The sequence below is a fragment of the Chlorocebus sabaeus genome, chromosome 27, assembly GCF_047675955.1.
Source record: "Chlorocebus sabaeus isolate Y175 chromosome 27, mChlSab1.0.hap1, whole genome shotgun sequence".
NCBI lineage: Eukaryota > Metazoa > Chordata > Mammalia > Primates > Cercopithecidae > Chlorocebus > Chlorocebus sabaeus.
The window spans coordinates 47,089,513-47,109,414 of NC_132930.1; the positions used below are offsets into that span (position 1 = coordinate 47,089,513).

General features: G+C 43.8%; 1 protein-coding gene across 4 annotated transcripts in view; it reads right to left on the bottom strand.

Annotated features, from left to right (window-relative positions):
* FAM193A (family with sequence similarity 193 member A) overlaps positions 1-19,902 on the bottom strand; it is a 198,646-nt gene that overhangs the window by 65,948 nt on the left and 112,796 nt on the right. For 2 of the 4 annotated variants that reach the window (XM_073012566.1, XM_073012567.1), the window contains exons 8-13: positions 13,552-13,623; positions 10,779-10,856; positions 8,911-9,023; positions 8,527-8,769; positions 5,892-6,045; positions 5,595-5,774 (exon numbers count right to left, since the gene is read on the bottom strand). In XM_073012566.1, the coding sequence (XP_072868667.1) occupies positions 5,595-5,774; positions 5,892-6,045; positions 8,527-8,769; positions 8,911-9,023; positions 10,779-10,856; positions 13,552-13,623 (840 nt within the window). The remainder of the gene's footprint in view (positions 1-5,594; positions 5,775-5,891; positions 6,046-8,526; positions 8,770-8,910; positions 9,024-10,778; positions 10,857-13,551; positions 13,624-19,902) is intronic. The other 2 variants (XM_073012569.1, XM_073012568.1) reach the window with 1 other exon arrangement.

The following is a 19,902-nucleotide window of genomic DNA, read 5'->3' on the forward strand; positions in this document are numbered from 1 at the left end:
ATATTGTGGCCAGGCACGGTGGCTCACACCTGTAATCCCAGCACTTTGGGAGGCTGAGGTAGGTGGATCATTTGAGGCCAGATTGAGACCAGCCTGGCCAACGTGGCAAAACACTGTCTCTACTAAAAATACAAAAATTAGCGGGGTGTGGTGATCCACATCTGTAATCCCAGCTACTTGGGAGGCTGAGGCAGGAGAACTGCTTGAATCCAGGAAGCAGAGGTTGCAGTGAGCGAAGACTGCACCACTGCACTCCAGCCTGAGTGACAGAGCAAGACACTGTATCAAAAAACAAACAAAAAAAAGATGCATATTGTGGCTGGGTACAGTGGTTAAGTGTAATCTTAGCACTTCGGGAGTTCCTGACGGGAGAATCACTGGAGGTCAGGAGTTTGAGACAAGCTTGGGCAACACAGGGAGACCCTGTCTCTACTAAAATTAAAAAAATTAGCCGGTCATGGTGGCACACGCCTATAGTCCCAGCTTACTAAGGAGGCTGAGGCAGGAAGACTGCTTGAGCCCAGCAATTTGAGGCTGCAGTGAGCTCTGACGATGCCACCACATTACAGCCTGTGTAACAGAGCAAGACCCTGTCTCTAAGAAAAAAAGAGACACATGTTGTATTTTAATTTTTGTTTCATTTTTTACACCAACATTCACAAGAGATGCATACTGTAATCCTACAGCAGCCGCTAAGAAAATTTAAAAAAGAATCAACAAAAGAATTAAAACGGTACACTAAAAATTTTGTTTAATATTTTAAAAGGCAGATATTGACATACACAGGATAAAAACGCAAGGCCCAACTAAAAGATGTTAGACAAATTTTAGATCCAAAGACACAAAGAAACTGAAAGTAAAAGGATGGAAAAATACAACATGTACACAGTAACCCAAGAAGGTGGAGTGGCTATATTAACAAATAAAATGGACTTTAAGCAACACTAGTAGACAAACATTTTATAATGATAAAAGGGGCAATACATCAGGGGAGCTATCACAGTAATTCAATAATATCACCCCCAAATGCATGAACCAAAACCAGGAAGAACTGAAAGGAGAAGGAAATAATTCAACAGTTCAACTTGAAGGCTTTAATATGCCTCTCTCAGTAACCGACAAAACCACCAGACAGATAATCAGTAAGAATATATACTATGAACTGAGTATCTGTGCCCCTCCAAAATTCCTATGTTGATAGCCTAAGCTCCAAAGTGATGGTATTAGGTGACAAGGACTTTGGAAGGCTCTACTCTCAGGAATGGGATTACTGTCCTTATATGGCAGCCTGAATAGACCAAGACAATATAGAAGACTTGAACAATGCCATCAACCAACTTGATCAAACTTTCATTTACTGAACACTCCACACAACAAGAGCAAAATATAAATTATTTTCAAGTACACATAGAACACGGCCTAGGTAAACCATATGTTAGGCCATATACAAGTCTCAATAAATTTGGAAGCTCTAAAATCAGTAATCTAAGCTTTTGTTTCAACGAACTAGAAAAGGAAGAGCAAGCCGAACCCAAAGAACACAGAAAGAAATAATAAATTTCAGAATGGAAACCAACAACACAGAAAAGAAAACAGAGAAATTGACAAATCTTTAGCCCAAGTGACTGAAGCCATTAAAAGGAAGATAAAATTACCAAAATCAAGAATTAACATCACTGCAGGCACTGCAGAATTAAAAAGGATTACAACAGAATAGAGTAACTTTATGCCAACAAATTAGACAACATAAATGAATACATTCCTACAAAGACAAAAATTACTGAAATTCACTCAAATAAGAAATAGAGAATTGGAAATGACCTATTCCAAGCACATGAAACTTGAATTAGTAATTACAGATCTTCCCACAAAAAGAGACCAGGCCTATAGGATTTTGCTGGTGAATTCTATCAAATATTTAAGAACTCTCAATCTTAAACTCCTTCAGAAAACAGGTGAAAGAAACATTTCCTGACTCACCCTATGAAGCCAGTATTACTCTGATACCAAAGTCAGACAGACATCACAGAGATAGAAAACTACAGACCAATATATTTTATTAATCTTATCACAGATGCAAAACTCCTAACAAAATATTAGTAAACCAACTCAGGAACATATGAAAAGGATTATATACCACTGCCAGGTGGGATTTATCCCAAGGACCACAGGTTGATTTAATATCCTTAAATTAACTGATGTGACACACCACGGTAACAAAATAAAAAACAAAAACCACAAGATTGCAATATATGCAGAAAAGACATTTGAAAAATCAAACAATTCAATATTCAATATAATTCAATACAATTCAATATTCAAATCATGAAAAAACTCAAGAAATTAGGAGTAGAGTAGAATTTCCTCAACCCAAAGGGCATCTATGAAAAACCTGCACCTGATACCACATTTAAAGAGTGGTCAAAGATTAAATGCTTTTCCCCTAAGACTGGGAACAAGGCAAAGATGTCTGCTTGCAACATTTCTATTCTGTACTAAGTTTCCAGCTAGCTCAAAAAAACAAGAGTGAGAAATTAAAAGCACTCAGGAGGCTGAGTCAGGAGAATGGCATGAACCCAGGAGGCAGAGCTTGCAGTGAGCTGAGATAGCCCTGCTGCAGCCTAGCCTGGGCGACAGAGCGACACTCCATCTCAAAAAAAAAAAGAGAAAGTAAAAGTATCCAGGCTGGGTGTGGTACCTCACACCGATAATCCTAAAGCTTTGGGAGGCTGAGATGGGAGGATCGCTTGAGGACAGAAGTTCAAGACCAGCCTGGGCAACATAGTGAGACCCTATCTCTAAAAAAAAAAAAAAAAAAAAAAAAAAAAAAAAAAAAATTTTTTTTTTTTTTTTAAGCTGGACATGGTGGCACATGCCTGTAGTTGTCATACACCTGTAGTCCTAGCTACTCGGGAGGCTGAGGGAGCAAGACTGCTCGAGCTCAGCTGTTTGACGCTACAGTGAGCCATGATTGCAGCAGTGCACTCCAGCCTGGCTGACAGGGTGAGATTCTGTTTCTTTTTTTTTTTTTTTTTTTTTTGAGACGGAGTCTCGCTCTGTTGCCCAGGCTGGAGTGCAGTGGCTCGATCTCGGCTCACTGCAAGCTCCGCCTCCTGGGTTCACGCCATTCTCTTGCCTCAGCCTCCCGAGTAGCTTGGAGTACAGGCACCCACCACCATGCCCGGCTAATTTTTTGTATTTTTAGTAGAGACGGGGTTTCACTGTATTAGGCAGGATGGTCTCAATCTCCTGACCTTGTGATCCGCCCGCCTCGGCCTCCCAAAGGGCTGGGATTACAGGCGTGAGCCACCGCGCCCGGCGAGATTCTGTTTCTTAAAAAGAAGAAAGAAAAGAAAGAAAGGGAAAGGGAAAGGGAAAGGGGAAGGGAAAGGGAAAGGGGAAGGGGAAGGGGAAGGGGAAGGGGGAAGGGGAAGGGAAGAGAAATTAAAAACATTGCATCCAGATTGGAAAGGAAGAACTAAAACTTTATTTGCAGACAACATGATCTTGTATATAGAAAATCCAAAGTAATCTATCAAAAAAAACAAAAAACAAAAAACCAACCTTACTAGAATAAACAAGTTTAGTAAAGCTGCAGAACAGAAGACCAATATAAAAAAACCAATTGTATTTCTATGTATTACCAATGGTCAGTTGGAAATCAAAATTAGAAAATACCTTTTACTGTGAATGAAAACACATAATACTTACATATTCCAGACACAAAGACTGGAAATTTTTTAGAACTGCTGAGAAAAATTAAAGATGACTTAAATAAATGGAAAGAAAAAGCATATTCATAGATTAAAAGATTCAATTTTGTTAGGATTCCATTCTCCCTAAACTGATCTATATCATCCCACAAATAAAAGACCACAACCACATCCAGAGAATTTCACTAGAGAATTCTAAATATATATTTAAGAATTCAATGCAATCCCTATCAAGATCCAAGGAGGCTTTTTGTAGAAGTTGACAAGTAGATCCTAAAATTTATATGGGAATGCAAAGAACTTTCAGCAGCATAAACAATTTTGAAAAAGGTATACCAGCCAGGTGCAGTGGCTCACACCTGTAATCCTAGCACTCTGGGAGGCCAAGGCGGGCGGATCACGAGGTCAGGAGTTTGAGACCAGCCTGGCCAGTATAGTGAAACCCCGTCTCTACTAAAAATACAAAAAATTAGCCGGGCATGGTAGTGTGCACCTGTAGTCCCAGGTACTCGGGAGGCTGAGGCAGAAGAACTGCTTGAACCTGGGAGGCAGAGGTTCAGTGAGCCAAGATCACGCCACTGCACTCCAGCCTGGGTGACAGAGGAAGACTCCGTCTCAAAGAAAAAAAAGAAAGAGAGAAAAAGGTGTACCTAGCTGGAGGGCAGACCCTATCCCATTTTCCTAAACTTACCATAAAGTAGTTGTCAAATGCACTATGGGTGTAAGGACCGACACAGATCAAATGAACAGAATGGAACGTCCAAATATAAACTCTTACATTTATAGTCCATTCATTTTCAATAAATGGCCAAGGCAATTCAATAGGGTACTTCTGACAAAACAGTACAGAGACAACTGGATATCTACCTATGCTGAAAAGGTGAATTATACCCTCACCTCACAATAAGCAAATGTTGAGTCAAATGGACCATAGAATCTAAGAACTAAAATTATAAATCTTCTAAAAGAAAACAGTGTTGTGTTAGGCAAAGTTTTCTTGGATAAGACATCAAAAACAATACACATAGAAGAAAAAACTGGTAAGGAGATGTGGTCAGACTTCCCAGATAGACCTTTCAATATCACCTTTACCATCTGAGTGTTACATTTATATTACCTAATAAATCAGTCAAGCACTTTGACCTTCATTTGTTCTTTCATTTAAAAACTGCTTATTATTATTGTATTATTACTATTATTTTTTAAACAGAGTCTTGCTTTGTCGCCCAGGCTGAAGTGCAGGGGCACAATCCTGGCTCACTGCAACCTCTGCCTCCCGGGTTCAAGCAATTCTCGTGCCTCAGCCTCCCAAGTAGCTGGGATTACAGGTGCCCACCACCATGCCCAGTTAATTTTTGTATTTTTAGTAGAGACGGGGTTTTGCCACGTTGGCCAGGCTGGTCTTGGATTCCTGGCCTCAAGTGATCCACCCACCTTGGTCTCCCAAAGTGCTGGGATTACAGGCGTGAGCCACTGTGCCCGGCCAAAAACTGGTTAAGCATCTATTTATGAAATTCTGAGAAAAAAGGCTAATAAGGTACCCTCACCTTTGGCTAACAGAAAAACAGATAATGAATAGGAAAAACAAATCTTTCCTGAAATTTTAATACTCCACTATTTTTTTTTTAACTCCTCTCTTTGCTTCTATACAGACAAAAAAGGCCTCCATAGAGCTGCTATGGGGTGTTGCGAAATCCAGATTGATATTTGAGCAAGAAAAACAAGATTCAAATGGAGATTGTAAGTATGCCTTGATTCTCTTCAGTTCTAACCTTCAGAAATTATGGGAAACAGAATAATTTTGTATTCAGTAATGTTCACGTTTAGAAAAAATATACACAGAAAAAGAGACACTTGGCAAAACAGAAAGCAAAGTCCTACCTGCTGTGTTGGGTAGGATGGGGGTGGACTGTCTGCTTTGCTCTCCTCTGTCCTGGGACTCCTGCTTCTCAGCACTCCATCTTCCTTCGGGACCCCTGGGGGCTCCCCACTACTCTCGCCGTCTGCTTCTTCATCATCAGCTTCTGAGGAACTACTACTGGTACTGCTTATCTGAGGAGACTTTAAAGACAATCGTTTGTAATTTGCACTTTTCAAAACAGAGTAATATAAAAAATTAAAATGTCAGACCATCATTTTATGTCATTTATTGCTGCTACGAAGAAGCCATGTCCATACCTCATCCTTCAGGGCCATGTTTTCCCCGCCACCATTCAATTCGCTGTGGATTCCATTCATGTTGGCCACCACCTCAGAATCATCATAATTACTCAATGGATAAATATCAGCAAATTTGGCTGATAAAGGTGCAACATCTTCATCATCACTACAACTGACACAAGCAGAGATGGGCACTGTGAGGTCATCCAATTGTGAAGGACGGTGAGTAAACCAGTCACTAAGCACAGATATTTCCTGGACAGATCACTGCTTTCATTTACAAAGAGTATCAGTTAAGTATCATTCATGCTACTAACATGTCTTAGTAACCCGAACATGACAAAAATGCTTGGAAGATTAACATTTGCTAATGTTAATTAACATTAACATAACACAATGTAACATCTGGAAGAACAAAAAACAAACAAAAAAACCTCCGAAAGTAGAAGTATCAAGGAAACTACACAAATTTAACCAGACTGATTGACATAACGTTTCCATTTGACCTGAAGAGTGCTAGTATAAAACTAGTCTCTCTGCTACTCCCAAGCCAACACAATTTAGGGGTACAGATGGCAACCTTAGGTGTTTAGTGTTTGCTTTTTTCACCTTAGCTGTTTAGTGTTCGCTTTTTCAACTTAGGGCTGAAATTTTCAGAAATAGTTGAACAAAACTTTAAAGGCACTTATGTAACAGAAGACCTTTTTTTTTTTTTGCTTTAAGGTCAGTCATGGCCTGGTCACTAATGATCATAATTAAACATCAGCTTTAGCAAGACATCTAAGCAACAGGCAAATGAAAAATTTACTGAAATTAATTTTAAACAGATTTCAAGGCTTTAGCCTACAGAGACTACTTAAGATGTGTAATCTTCTGGTGCATTAAAAGAACTGGCACATTCAAACTCAGTGCAAACAGATGCTCCAAGGTCCACAAAAACATGCACTGAGTCCATCTTCAGCCTGGGCACACAGCAACCTCCAGAAGGCAAAACCCTAGGAACTTGTTGTGATCTCACTTCCTACAATGAGTGAAGAGTGTCCAGGACTACCAAATTCAGGTGTGTTTTCAACACATTACAAGTAACATGCTAGAGTCTGGAGCTCACCAGAGGGAAGTACAAACAGCACCCACAAGGTGCAGAGTCCTAGGGCTTCCTGCAGGCCCACTGCACCTGGGACACTGCCTGGGCCAATGCTCACACACACTCCTGAGGATGACCACCAGCACCATTTACAGATGAGAAAACTGAGGTTCTAGTGAAGTAACTCAGCCATCTGCTCCATGTGACGGCAGGAGGCTTCACCAGCCCTAGTTCCATAAAGATCCAACCCATAAGGTCCAAGAAGTACTGTGGTACAGTGACTACAATCACATTGTTCTTTTTAACCAACTTAGAAAAGGCACCAAGAAAGAGACAATATAAACCAAAAGATAACAATGGAGATTTTCAAATCATAGTTTACGTCTGGAAGACACTGATCACAAGCTGCTGAAGGCCCAGATGCCCTGAGAACCTAGCCTCCTGGTAACTGGTGATGGGCAATTCCAGCCCAAGGAGAAAGGCTCCCACAGCCAATTTCTTCCACTACCACATGTGGCACAAGAGACCATAACTGACATCAGCAGCTGTGACAAATGAACAGGGACGAAATTTTCCATCTTAAATTTTCATTAGGCTATATATGTTTAATTTTTATGTTTCAGTAAGAAGTTGGATAACAGCCAGCTGCAAAAATGTCAACACTCTTGTGCCTTGGAAAGAACACAGTGTCTCTAAGGCAATAAACAGCAGCTGCAATCTTTGTATGAAGAGAGTCAGTCAGTTTAGACCAGTCCTTTAAGAATTATTTTGTCTGAGAACAAGCCCAAACTGAAAATGGAGAGACTGAAGGAAAACGCCAGTCACCATGAGAAATCGAGACGGAGGGAATGAACACAAGTCAGCTGGTCAGAGAAATCCCAGAAACGCTACATGGCCAAGGTCAGGAACAACAATCTCTCCCACTGCACACCACCACAGGGAACATGATGCCTGTGTGCTCTACGACACATGTAAACTAAACCCAAGCTGACTTTAGCAACTACATACGTTCATGCACAACCCTTCTGGAAATCGGCACGTGAAGCCTCCCCAAATGAAAAGGTCACAACTCTGAAGAAATCTGGGACCGGCCAACTACAATGTGAACTGGTGACAGCTGCACAGTCACCTTGCTAATACAAAATGCACTTCTCATCATGCGGGAACATGAGAAACAGAAACCTTCAACTGCTTTTGCTAAAGCGATCACCTGAGTCTTAGCAAGATGTGAAACAAGCATGAGTGCTGGGCTGACAGTGAGGACGGATGGCAGACTAGTCATCCTTCAGAATGAGGAGATGTGAAGCCAGAATTAGAGACACTTCTTCTCTGCATACTAACATGTTTTTTCTTTATTGGCCTTTGTTAATTTACCATTTTTATTTTCAGATAAACAGTGTTAAAAGTTTGGGTTTACTGATTTCATGTTTTAAAAGTCGCTTTAAAAACCTCAGGGTCCCTTGTCACGAAAAGCACAATAATGATGTCCATACTTCTGTGGACATTATTGTGTTTCTCATTACTGGACGACTTAAATTTCTGAAACTTTGTTACAAAGCCACAACTTACAAAGTTGGTGCTGAGCCACTGTCTGTGAGAATGAGCCTGGGATGCTGCTGAATTGTGATGGGAGAGCTGGAGCCCGACCCCGAGCTTGCAGACGACACGCTGGGTGGGCTCCTCTCAGCAAGATAGTCGGGAGCAGGATCCACTTGAAGTGGGAGCTGGTGAATGTGGATGTCGTCAGTGACGGGGGGGTCCATGATACCACACGTGAGGATGTGTGAAAGGCTGCAGTCATCGCAAGCACATCTGATCAGGAATTAAGGACAGTTACCAAGCCAGCCAATGCAGAAGACTAGACCATGCTCTCTAAGGGTCGGTTCTGGGCCTCCGCTCAGCCCAGCGGAGGTCTCACAGGCCCGCCGTGCCAGCACCACAATCCAGGCTTACCTTCTCCTGTAGTTGCAGTTGGGGCAGTCGGGCATGCTCAGCCGGGACGACAACATGTGCCTCATGGTGTCCGTGAAGTTGTTCTCACCAGTAACTGCTTTCTTACTGGTTAACTAGAGGAAATTTTAAAATGCTTTAATCTTGCAAGACCCTTCTCCAAGACATGGCTCATTATTTTTCAGTAATTCTGCTAACATGTATCATGTACACAGACACTGCTTCCTCAGCGGGACAGGACCAGGAACAGAGGGGCAGCAGACCTGGAGGTGGTAGCAAGCAGGGGGCTGAGCCACAAAGGGCTCAGGTACCAGGAAACCCTAATTGCTTTTGTCTTCAGCAAACATGCTGCAGTGCGCCCTCAGAGCAGACACCTGCTGCAGACACCCGGCCTTTACCCTGTCTGCCATGTGCTTGGTACTTGCAAGGTACTGAGAACAGAGCTGTAGGAATGAAAACTGGTACGTGGAGGGCAAGGGGTAGGCCTGGGAGCTATTGACGAAATGGCATCTCAACTTCCAACAGACAAGGTGAGCATCTGCATTTCAAAGAAGAACTCTGGACCCACTCTGGCAATGGGACAGGTGGCAGCTGGAAGGGCCACTCAAAAGGACAGGATGACCCGGCAAGGTGGCTCACGCCTGTAATCCCAGCACTTTGGGAGGCAGAGGCAGGTGGATCACCTGAGGTCAGGAGTTTGAGACCAGTCTGGCCAACATAGTGAAATCCCACCTCTACTAAAAATACAAAAATTAGCCAGGCGTGGTGGCTGGCACCTGTAATCCTAGCTACTCGGGAGGCTGAGGCACAAGAATCGTTTGAACCTGGGAGGCAGAGGTTGCAGTGAGGCACAAGAATCGTTTGAACCTGGGAGGCAGAGGTTGCAGTGAGGCACAAGAATCGTTTGAACCTGGAAGGCAGAGGTTGCAGTGAGCCAAGTTCACGCCACTGCACTTCAGCCTGGGTGACAGAGTGAGACTTTGTCTCAAAACAACAACAAAAGCACAGGACACATGCAGAATGGGGAAAGGGAAGAGGTGAGCATGCCAAAACACTGGTGCCATCTGTATACCTGTGGTGCCCAGAGGAGACCACAAGCATGTAAATGTGGAGACAGGCATGGGGTCAAGGCCAGGGAACCACTAATATTTGCAGAAAGGCCAATGAAGTTGGAGTTCGTAAAGGAGATGGAGACAAGTGGCAGAGAACAGGAAGAGAGTCGGTGTGGCACGTGGATGGGAGATCAGAGGAAGCCAAGTTTCCAGATGAAGCCAAGGGCCCCAAGACCAGATACAGGATGTTGCTAGCAAGCTCTGCCAAACAGTACCAGCAAAGGTGGAGCACAAACCTGCCTGGAGGAGGCACTGCCAGGAAGTTGAGGAAGGGAGAGTCCAGATCTGCCAGCTGCCATGTTGAAGGCACTGCGCCTGGCACTGTCTGGAGGTTTGAGCACTCTGTCTGGGGATCCTGGGCCCCCATCCCAGCTCTGGGACATCAGGCGACATCCTTAACCTTACCCTATCACCCTCCTTCGTATGTAAACTGCAGATGACACCACCTGCCTCATAGGGGACTGTGGGGACTCAGGTAATATCCTTTGCAAAATACCCAGGGCTGCTGTGGGATAGAGGGGCCACTCAATACACATGGGTTTTTCTTGAGGCGTATGTGGAAAATAAGGAAATAGGTGAACAAAATTAGTTTATCTTGAGATTAAAAACACCATCTTGAACAGTTTTTAATGCTGGCAGCATATGCCAATGTGGTCCTCCAATGCTGTTCTAACGGAGCACATCAACGTGCAGAGAAGTCATTTGCTGTCAGGACAGATTTCTACTTCCTTTAATTGCCTCTCTTATTGACAAGCTTACCTGTTCTTCAATGAATCTTCTTTGTTTAAAAAGCTCCCAGTCTTCTGTTAACATGCGCTGCTTGGTTTTCATTGTCATCTAGTAAGAGGATGTAAAAAAAAAGGAAGAAAAAGAAAAACCTTAATACCTGCGACAATTATACAAGACACTTTCACGAGGAGATTTTCTTAAAATGATATATATATGAGAAACATCATCTGCAAACAATAAAGATACAATACTACAAATATGTTAACAGATATTTCTTTGTTTTACTCAGTCATCACAAGTACTTTTCTCACATGAAAGAGATGAATAAACATTAAAAAAAGAAATTAAGATATTCTGACTAAATCTGTCAATACAGTGGATGAACATTCACTATTTACTGAATGCCCATTATGTGCCCTGAATGTGTTAGAAATAAGCAAGATGATGGCAACTTGGTCCTGCCACACGAAGAGCTCAGACTACAGGAAAGGAAGAGCTATTAACAGGCATATGAGACTTAAGAAGCAAAGCAAAGCAAAACTAACGAAGTAGGAAGGAATTAAAGGCAAAAAGAGACATTACTGAGAACACAGAGAAGCAAATGTGATTAATAAAACCGAAAGTCGGTTCTATAAACTTCTGCCAAGGCTGAAAAAGGGGGAAAAAGGTAACATTTAAAAAAAAAAAAAAAAAAAAAAAAAAAAAACCACCAGGATTGAGAAAGGATATGGGTACGTATGAAGATTGTTTTGTTTTGTTTTTTGAGACTGAGTCTCGCTTTATCACCCAAGCTGGAGTGCAGTGGTGCAATCTCGGCTCAATGCAACCTGTGCCTCCTGGGTTCAAGCGATTCTTGTGCTTTAGCCTCCTGAGTAGCTGGGATTACAGGCGCCCACCACCATGCCCAGCTCGTTTTTCTATTTTTACTAGAGATGGTGTTTCACCATGTTGGCGAGGCTGGTCTTGAACTCCTGGCCTCAAGTGATCCACCTGCCTCAGCTTCCCAAAGTACTGGGATTACAAGCATGAGCCACTGCACTCCCTGGCCAGAAGGCTGTTTTTTAAACTATGAGACAAAGTATCTTTTTAAGTTGATACTTTGCAGTATCTAAAGAAGAGTTGCAAACAAGGGGCTCATGGGCTGTTTTGTCCGACTTGCACAATGCCTTTTTAAAAACATTTTCAAGATTTCACCTAATAATCCAGATTTCTGGCTTCTCTTGACAACTCGGCAGCTCTGGTGGCCCTGTGAAGACTGCTGGACCCAAGTAGGGACTGCCCCTAACAGAGAACAGGAGAACACATGCACGCAGACCCAGGTGTGGCCTTCACTACCCATGCCCCACGCTCCACCAGGGCCTATCCCAACTGAGGGCACTTTCTAAGGTGAGGGTGGTGATGGCCATGAGCACCACAGGAACTCTGGGGCTGCTCTACCCCATATCATCCATTTCTGTGACTTTCCCTAGCCCTGCAGGTGTGAGCTTACAACCCTTTACTAAATGATGTGGATAACCTCTTGAGCCAAATTCCATTTGTAAAACTGACTCGACATAGAAGGAAACTTGAGATAGACTAATAAATGTCATATACATGAAAAAGGCAGACAAGATCTATAGTTCTTGTTATTCTTCCCTGTAAAAATGAATTAGGCCCCAAAGTTTTACGGTAGGTTCTATCAAATCCTTTATGGGACAGAAAATTTAAACTACTCCTGAAAACTGCAAAAACGCAGAGAGTTTCTCAATTCATTCTATGAAGCTAGCACAACCTTTATACAAAACAAGTAAGACCTCAAAGACCAAGACAACTCAATTATACCTCAGAATATAGATATAAAAGTCCTAGCTGGATGCAGTGGCTCACACCTGTAATCCCAGTGCTTTGGTAGGCCAAGGTGGGAGGATCACTTGAGGCCAGGAATTTGAGAACAGTCTAGGTAATAAGGTAAGACCCCCACCGCTACAAAAAATTTCATGTGTTTGTAAATAAAATTATCTTTGAGACAAAGTCTCTCACTCTGTCACTTAGGTTGGACTACAGTGGTGTGATCACAACTTACTGTAGCCTCAACCTCCTGGGTCTGTGATCCTCCCACCTCAGCCTCCCAAGCAGCTAGGACCACAGGCACACACCACCACACCTAATTTTTTTTTTTTCCTTGTAGAGATGGGGTTCTCCCTATGTTGCCCAGGTTGGTCTCAAACTCCTGGGCTCAAGCGATCCTTCTGCTTTGGCCTCCCAAAGTGCTGGAATTACAGGTGTGAGCCACTGCGCCAAGCCAAAATTTAGCTGGCGCACTGGCACGTGCCTATGGTTCCAGCTACTCAGGAGGCTGAAGTGGGAGGATAGCTTGAGCCCAGGGGTTCGAAGCTGCAGAGAACTGATATCTTGTCATTGCACTCCAGCCTGGCCAGCAGTGTGAAACTCTGTCTCTAAAAATAATTTTATATAGCTGTCCAAATACACATACACACACACACACACCGGCGCACACGCGCACACACATGTCCTAAATCAAATATCAGCTAACAAATTTAATAATGGAATAAAGAATGACATATCATGATCTACTAGCGTTTCATCCCAGGAATGCAAGAATGTGTCAAAATTAGGTAACCTAAACTCTTAATTCATATAGAAATTGATATAAGAAAAATCATACCACCAATTTTGACATCTTCCTGTTTTATTTTTTAAATGATAGCCTAATAAACTAGAAATAAAAGTAAACTTCTTTAATTTGCTAGAAAGTATCAAAAGTCCGTATGGCAAGCATCAAACTTCATGGTGAAACACTCACAGCAGCCCCTCGAAGCCAGGACTGGACAAGGGTGCCAGTATCAATGCTCTTATTCACACTGGTCTGAAGGTCCTAGTGGAAGCCAAAAAAAGGGGACAAATGCTGGAAAAGATGAGATAAACCTATCATTATTTGTAGAAGATACTGTGATTTCCTAGACTCCCAGATTCAAGACTCAACTCAAAAACTACAGGAGTTAATGCCGGCATCTGGCGAGACAACTGGTCACAGGGCATCTCCATTTTCCCAGTTTCCAGCATGAATGCTTTAAACACACATTCCCCGCTCAAGATGCCGGTCATAGTAGCCCCTCAGACTACAGACTATGGAGGCAGAAAATGGGTCAAGATTTACAAACTATAAAACCATAATACAAGATATTTTTTAAAACCTTAAAAAAGAGTGACATACCATATTCTTGGATGGGAAGATTCAATATGGGTGCCAATTCTCCCTTTTCACTGTATATGTCTGCAGTTATTGCAAAATCTTAGTGTAAAGCTTAAGAGTTGTTTGATAAATAACATCAATTAAAACCTCTTCCTTGACTCCTTACAGCTTCTGGGTAAATTTTTTTTTTTTTTGGGAACAAATTTGGGTACTTGCAGGCTTATGTATATGTGTCAAACAACAAAGAATGAATTTTAGAAAGCAAACATAAAAATAATTGATTTCAAACTTCCAGCCTGGGCAACATGGTGAAACCCCATCTCTACCAAAAATACAAACAAAAAAATTAGCCAGGCATGGTGGTGTGTGCTGTGATCCCAGCTACTCTGGAGGCTGAGGTGGGAGGGCTGCTTGAGATCAGCTGGCGGAGGTTGCAGTGAGCCCAGATGACACCACCGCCTAGGTGAGAGTAAGACTCCATCTCAAACAAACAAAAACCTACCACTCTCTTGCCACATACATACATATTTGTGAACAGAGACTCAATTATTTTACATGTATTCAACATTTTAAAACCTTTGAATCAGTATAAAATTTCTAAAATGTTATTAGAAGCAACCAATGTTCATTCAAAGGTTTTAAATGGCGCATTACAATGGCTCCAGTGGAGAGTGAAGTGGCCACAAACCAAGAATTCCAGGGGTCACTGCAGCCGCCCCCAAAGCTTTCAGGGGAACACAGCCCTGCTAACATACTGATTCTGAACTTTTGGCCTCGAGAACTGTGAGCATAAATTTCTGTTGTTTTCAGCTCCCCCCAACCTCCCACCCATGCATATGTGGCTCCAGAATGACTATTATTCTCTGGATGTTACTAAAGTGGCTCAATTTTCCTCAATTGTATTAGTGGCGGATTGTTTCTCATGGTTTCTTCAAAAAAGAGTGAAAATAAAAACGCAGGCTGAGGCAGGAGAATGGCGAAAACCCGGGAGGCGGAGCTTGCAGTGAGCTGAGATCCGGCCACTGCACTCCAGCCTGGGCGACAGAGCAAGACCCCGTCTCAAAAAAAAAAAAAAAAAAAAAAAAGAAAATAAAAACGCATCTCCTGGCCAGGTGTGGTGGCTCACGCCTGTAATTCCAGCACTTCGGGAGGCTGAAGTGGGTGGATCATGAGGTCAAGAGATCTAGACCATCCTGGTCAACAGGGTGAAACCTTGTCTCTACTACAAATACAAAAATTAGCCGGGTGTGGTGGCGCATGCCTGTAGTCCCAGCTACTCGGGAGGCTGAGGCAGGAGAATCACTTGAACCCGGGAGGCAAAGGTTGCAGTGAGCCAAGATCACGCCACTGTACTCCAGCCTGGTGACAGAAAGAGACTCCGTCTCAAAAAAAAAATCATCTTCTGATTGCTTTAGTGAAGAGACTGATTTTCTCTTTGTAAAAATGATGTAACATGCAATTTTAAAGAAATACACTTTACTTTTTAAGTGACACTATTTTTTCCCTAGAGAGAATATGTATATGTTATTTTTACATATATACTATCTTTCCTGGAACAACAGCAATATATAATACCATATATAATAGTTCAAAATAAATGTTTAACTTCAAGAAACAGATACATCAAGAAATTACTATTACCAAAGGATTTTTCAGTCTTAGTAAAGGAATTTCCTTAAAGGCATTTTTGCGTTTCGTTACAGTTCAATTGGAGAAATGAATCTCTGAAACTAGAACTTTATCTGCCATTTCCATCACATGTGGAACTAAGGACAGCACCCCAGGCTCCTAGGGGCAGGATGTTATGCTACTTAGGCCACCACTGACCTAAACCCCAACAGGCCTGCCTGAGGCCCTCAGGAGCCTCCTGCCACCTGCAGATGGGGTAACACCAGGAAGCAGTAGTGAGGCTCCAGCCACACTGGGTTTGGCCCAGCGCTCAGTAAGGGTTCATCTTCCTTCTCTTCCATCTCTTCCCCTATGTTATCACTAACTATACTATTTTTCTGAAGTCACCTGAAGGTTACAAGTTATTCACAACCTCAGAAACTTATATTGACACATGATGGGAAAGCCAGGTGATATGGCTTAGATCTCATGTCAAACTGTATTCCCCAATGTTGGAGATGGGGCCTGGTGGGAGGTGATTGGATCATGGGGTCAGATTTCCCCAAAGGTGCTATTCTAGTGATAGTGAGTTCCCAGGAGATCTGGTTGTTGTTTAAAAGTGTGTAGCACCTCCCCACCCCGCTTCCTCCTACTCCGGCCATGTAAGATGTGCTGGTTTCCCCTTCCACTTCCACCATGATTGTAAGTTGCCCGAGGCCTCCCAGCCATGCTTCCTATACAGCCACAGAACCGTGAGCCAATTAAACTGCTTTTCTTTATAAATTATCCAGTCTCAGGTATTTCTTTATAGCAGTGCAAGAATGGACTAATCCACCAGGGATGAATCAAGTGAACAGCGTCAATTCTACAGAAGAAAAACACCAAATGCAGGAGAAAGGGAGGTGGGAGTTCCACGCAGAAAAGCTTCCAGACTCAAAGCTTCTCCACAACAGGCCAGCATCTCCTGTTCAACACCAGGACAGGAACCACTGACACACACAAGTCACCGCTGTTGACAGGCAAAGCTGATGTGCACTTAGGCTTGCAGACAGGTGCCTCCCCTGAAGGGTACTCTGCAAATCCCTAAGAAACAATGAGTACCAGGCACAGAGGCCACCAGCCCCAGTCAGGGACAGATGTGTCCCTGAAATGAAATCTGAGATGAGACCTCATGGTCACCTAGTCCAAACACCTCTCCAACTATTCTCCACATTCCCTATCGTGGGGAACTCATCTCCACACTACAGCCCACTCTGCCTTCGAACGACCCTTGCAAGGGACTCTTTCTGATCACACACATCTGCATGGGGTCTAGACTCTGCTCCCAGGGGCTGTTTGGGATGAACTCAATGTTTGCTTCACAAACTCAATGTTTGCTTCACAATGGTCACTTCTTGACTGCTCAGGCCAGCAACCTCAAGTCCCTTATGCTTCCCTGCCAGGGGTGTCCAGCCTGGTTAGAGGTGTCCTGAGGACATGCAGAGAGGCTGCCACCACCCTGATTACAGGACCCTCCACGTCTGCCCTGTGACATCACATCAACCTGTTACATTGATAAGGTTCACCTTTGTCCCCACCCAAATCTCATGTCAAATTGTAATTCCCACATGTTAGGGGAGGAACCTGGTGGGAGGTGATGGGATGATGGGGGCGGATTTCCCCCACGCTGTTCTCATGATAGTGAGTTCTCACAAGATATGATAGCTTAAAAGTGTGGCATTTCCCCTCTTGCTCTCTCTCTCCTGCCACCACGTAAGACGTGCATTGCCTCTTCTTCTCTTTCTGCCATGATTATAAGTTTCCTAAGGCCTCCCCAGCCATGAGGAACTGTGAATCAATTAAACCTCTGTTCTTTATAAATTACTCAGAATCAGGTAGGTTATTTTTTTCCTTCTTCTTTGAGACAGAGTTTCGCTCTCGTTGCCCAGGCTGGAGTGCAATGGCACGATCTCAGCTCACCCCAACCTCTGCCTCCCGGGTTCAAGCGACTCTCCTGCCTCAGCCTCCTGAGTAGGTGGGATGACAGGCATGCGCCACCACACCAACTAATTTTGTATTTTTAGTAGAGATGGGGGTTCGCCATGTTGGTCAGGCTGGTCTTGAACTCCCGACCTCAGGTGATCCACCCACCTTGGCCTCCCTAAGTGCTGGGATTACAGGTGTGAGCATCGCACCTGGCCTCAGGTAGTTCTTTATAGCAGTGTGAAAACGGACTGATATGCCCACCCTTCTGGGTCTGAGGACACTCTCCAGTGGATTCATCAACACTCAGCTTCTCCATCTGCACATCTGTTACTGCTACAAACACTAACAAGACTGTGGAGGAGGGCCCTGACACAGTGTTCTCTGGGCCAAAGGCAAATACCACCATTGCTGCCATTGTAGTGTACTGTGGGCAGCTATCCATGCCTACTCAGAAGGTGCTTGGGGCACCTCTTTTTTTAAGAGGTCCTTGGTAAAGGCAGGCAGGATCCTATGCACTTGGGAGGTTTCAATGACCTAATGCAATACAACTTGACTGCAACTCATGCTGGCAAGACAGAGACTCAGCAGGTGACACTATGTCGTCAACGGAGACACTCTCGAATTAAGGACCCTTTCACGTGCTTCCCACAAGCAGCCTCTCTGGGAGTCCTGAAACCCTGCCCTGCACAGCGGCCCTTCCCTGGGCTTCAGAGACCTGAGCTCCTATCTCTGCTCCCAGCCAGGGTGGTTGTGGCTTCTCACACCTCGCTCCTCTGTGAGGCCAGAGCAGATCAGCTTCACTCCCTTGAGCCCCAGTGACAGGAGTGAGCCAGGAAGAAAAATTGGCCTCTCGTCTTTTGTTTTTCCTTCTCAAGGTCTTTCCTTCACAGTGTCTGCTGATGACCTGAGATCTCACTGCTCCTCCCCTCCTCTGTACTCTCAATAAACCACTCTGCTTAGGTGCCATGGGATGTGCTCCAGAGCAGTGGTCCCCAATCTTTTTGGCACTAGGGATCGATTTCGTGGAAGACAACTTTTCCACAGATCAGGTGAGGCACGTGGATGGTTTTGGGATGATTCAAGTTCATAACATTTACTGTACACTTTATTTCTATTATTACTACACTGTAATACAGGATGAAACGATCATACAACTCACCCCAATGCACAACCAGTGGAAGCCCTGAGCTTGTTTTCCTTCAACTAGATGGTCCCATCTGGGGGCGATGGGAGACAGTGACGGATCAGCAGGCATTCGACTCTCATGAGAAGTGTACAACCCAGATCCCTCGCACGCGCAGCTCACAATAGGGTTTGTGCTTCTATGAGGATCTAATGTCTCTGCTGATCTGACAGGAGCTGGAGTTCAGGCAGTAATGCAAGGCATGGGGAGTGGCTATAAATCCTGACAAAACTTCCTTGCTCACTGGCCACTCACCTCCCGCTGCGCAGCCTGGTTCCTAACAGGTCATGGACTAGTACTGGTCTGTGACCCAACAGTCGGGGATCCCTGCCCTCCAGGGTACCCAGTAACCAGCGGCCCACAGCACAATACCAACACAGGGACTACTTACTGTCCCTATGCTTATATGTTTTTTTCATTTTTTGAGATACGGTCTCACTCTGTTGCCCAGGATGGAGTGAGGTGGCATGATCATAGCTCACCACAGCCTTGACCTCCTAGGCTCAAGCGATCCTCCCATCTCAGCCTCCCAAGTAGCTGAAACCACAAGTGCACGCTACCATGGCCAGCTAATTTTTGTATTTTTGTAGAGACAAGGTCTATCTATGTTGCCCAGGCTGGTCTCAAACTTCCAGGCTTAAGTAATCCACCTGCCTCAGCCTCCCAAAGTGCTGGCAATACAGGTGTGAGCCACTGAGCCTGGCCATTTTCTTTTTGTTTTTTTTGTTTTTTTTTTTTTTTGAGACAGGGTCTCACTCTGTCACCTACAGTGCAGTGGCACCATCATAGCTCACTGCAGCCTCGAACTCTTGGTCTTAAGTGATCCTCCCCTCGTCAGTCTCTGGAGTGGCTGGAACCACAAGCACATGGCACTAAGCCTAATTTTTTGTAGAGACAAAGTCTCACTATGTTGCCCAGGCTGGTCTCAAACTCCTGGGCTCAAGTGATCCTCCCACCTTAGCCTCCTAAAGTGCTGAAATTACAAGTGTGAGCCAGTGCACCTGGCCAGTTTTGCTTTTTAAAAATAACACACAAAAAACTTATTTGGAATCAAAAGCTCGTGTAAAACTAAAATATCACCTAATGTCATTATCTCATTTTGCAGGTGGGAAACTAAGACTAGGGAGGGAAAACACTCAAGGGCAGATCCAGGACTGCATTCCGGTGTTGACTGCCATGCAGGGTTCTCCCTGGGACCCAAGTCA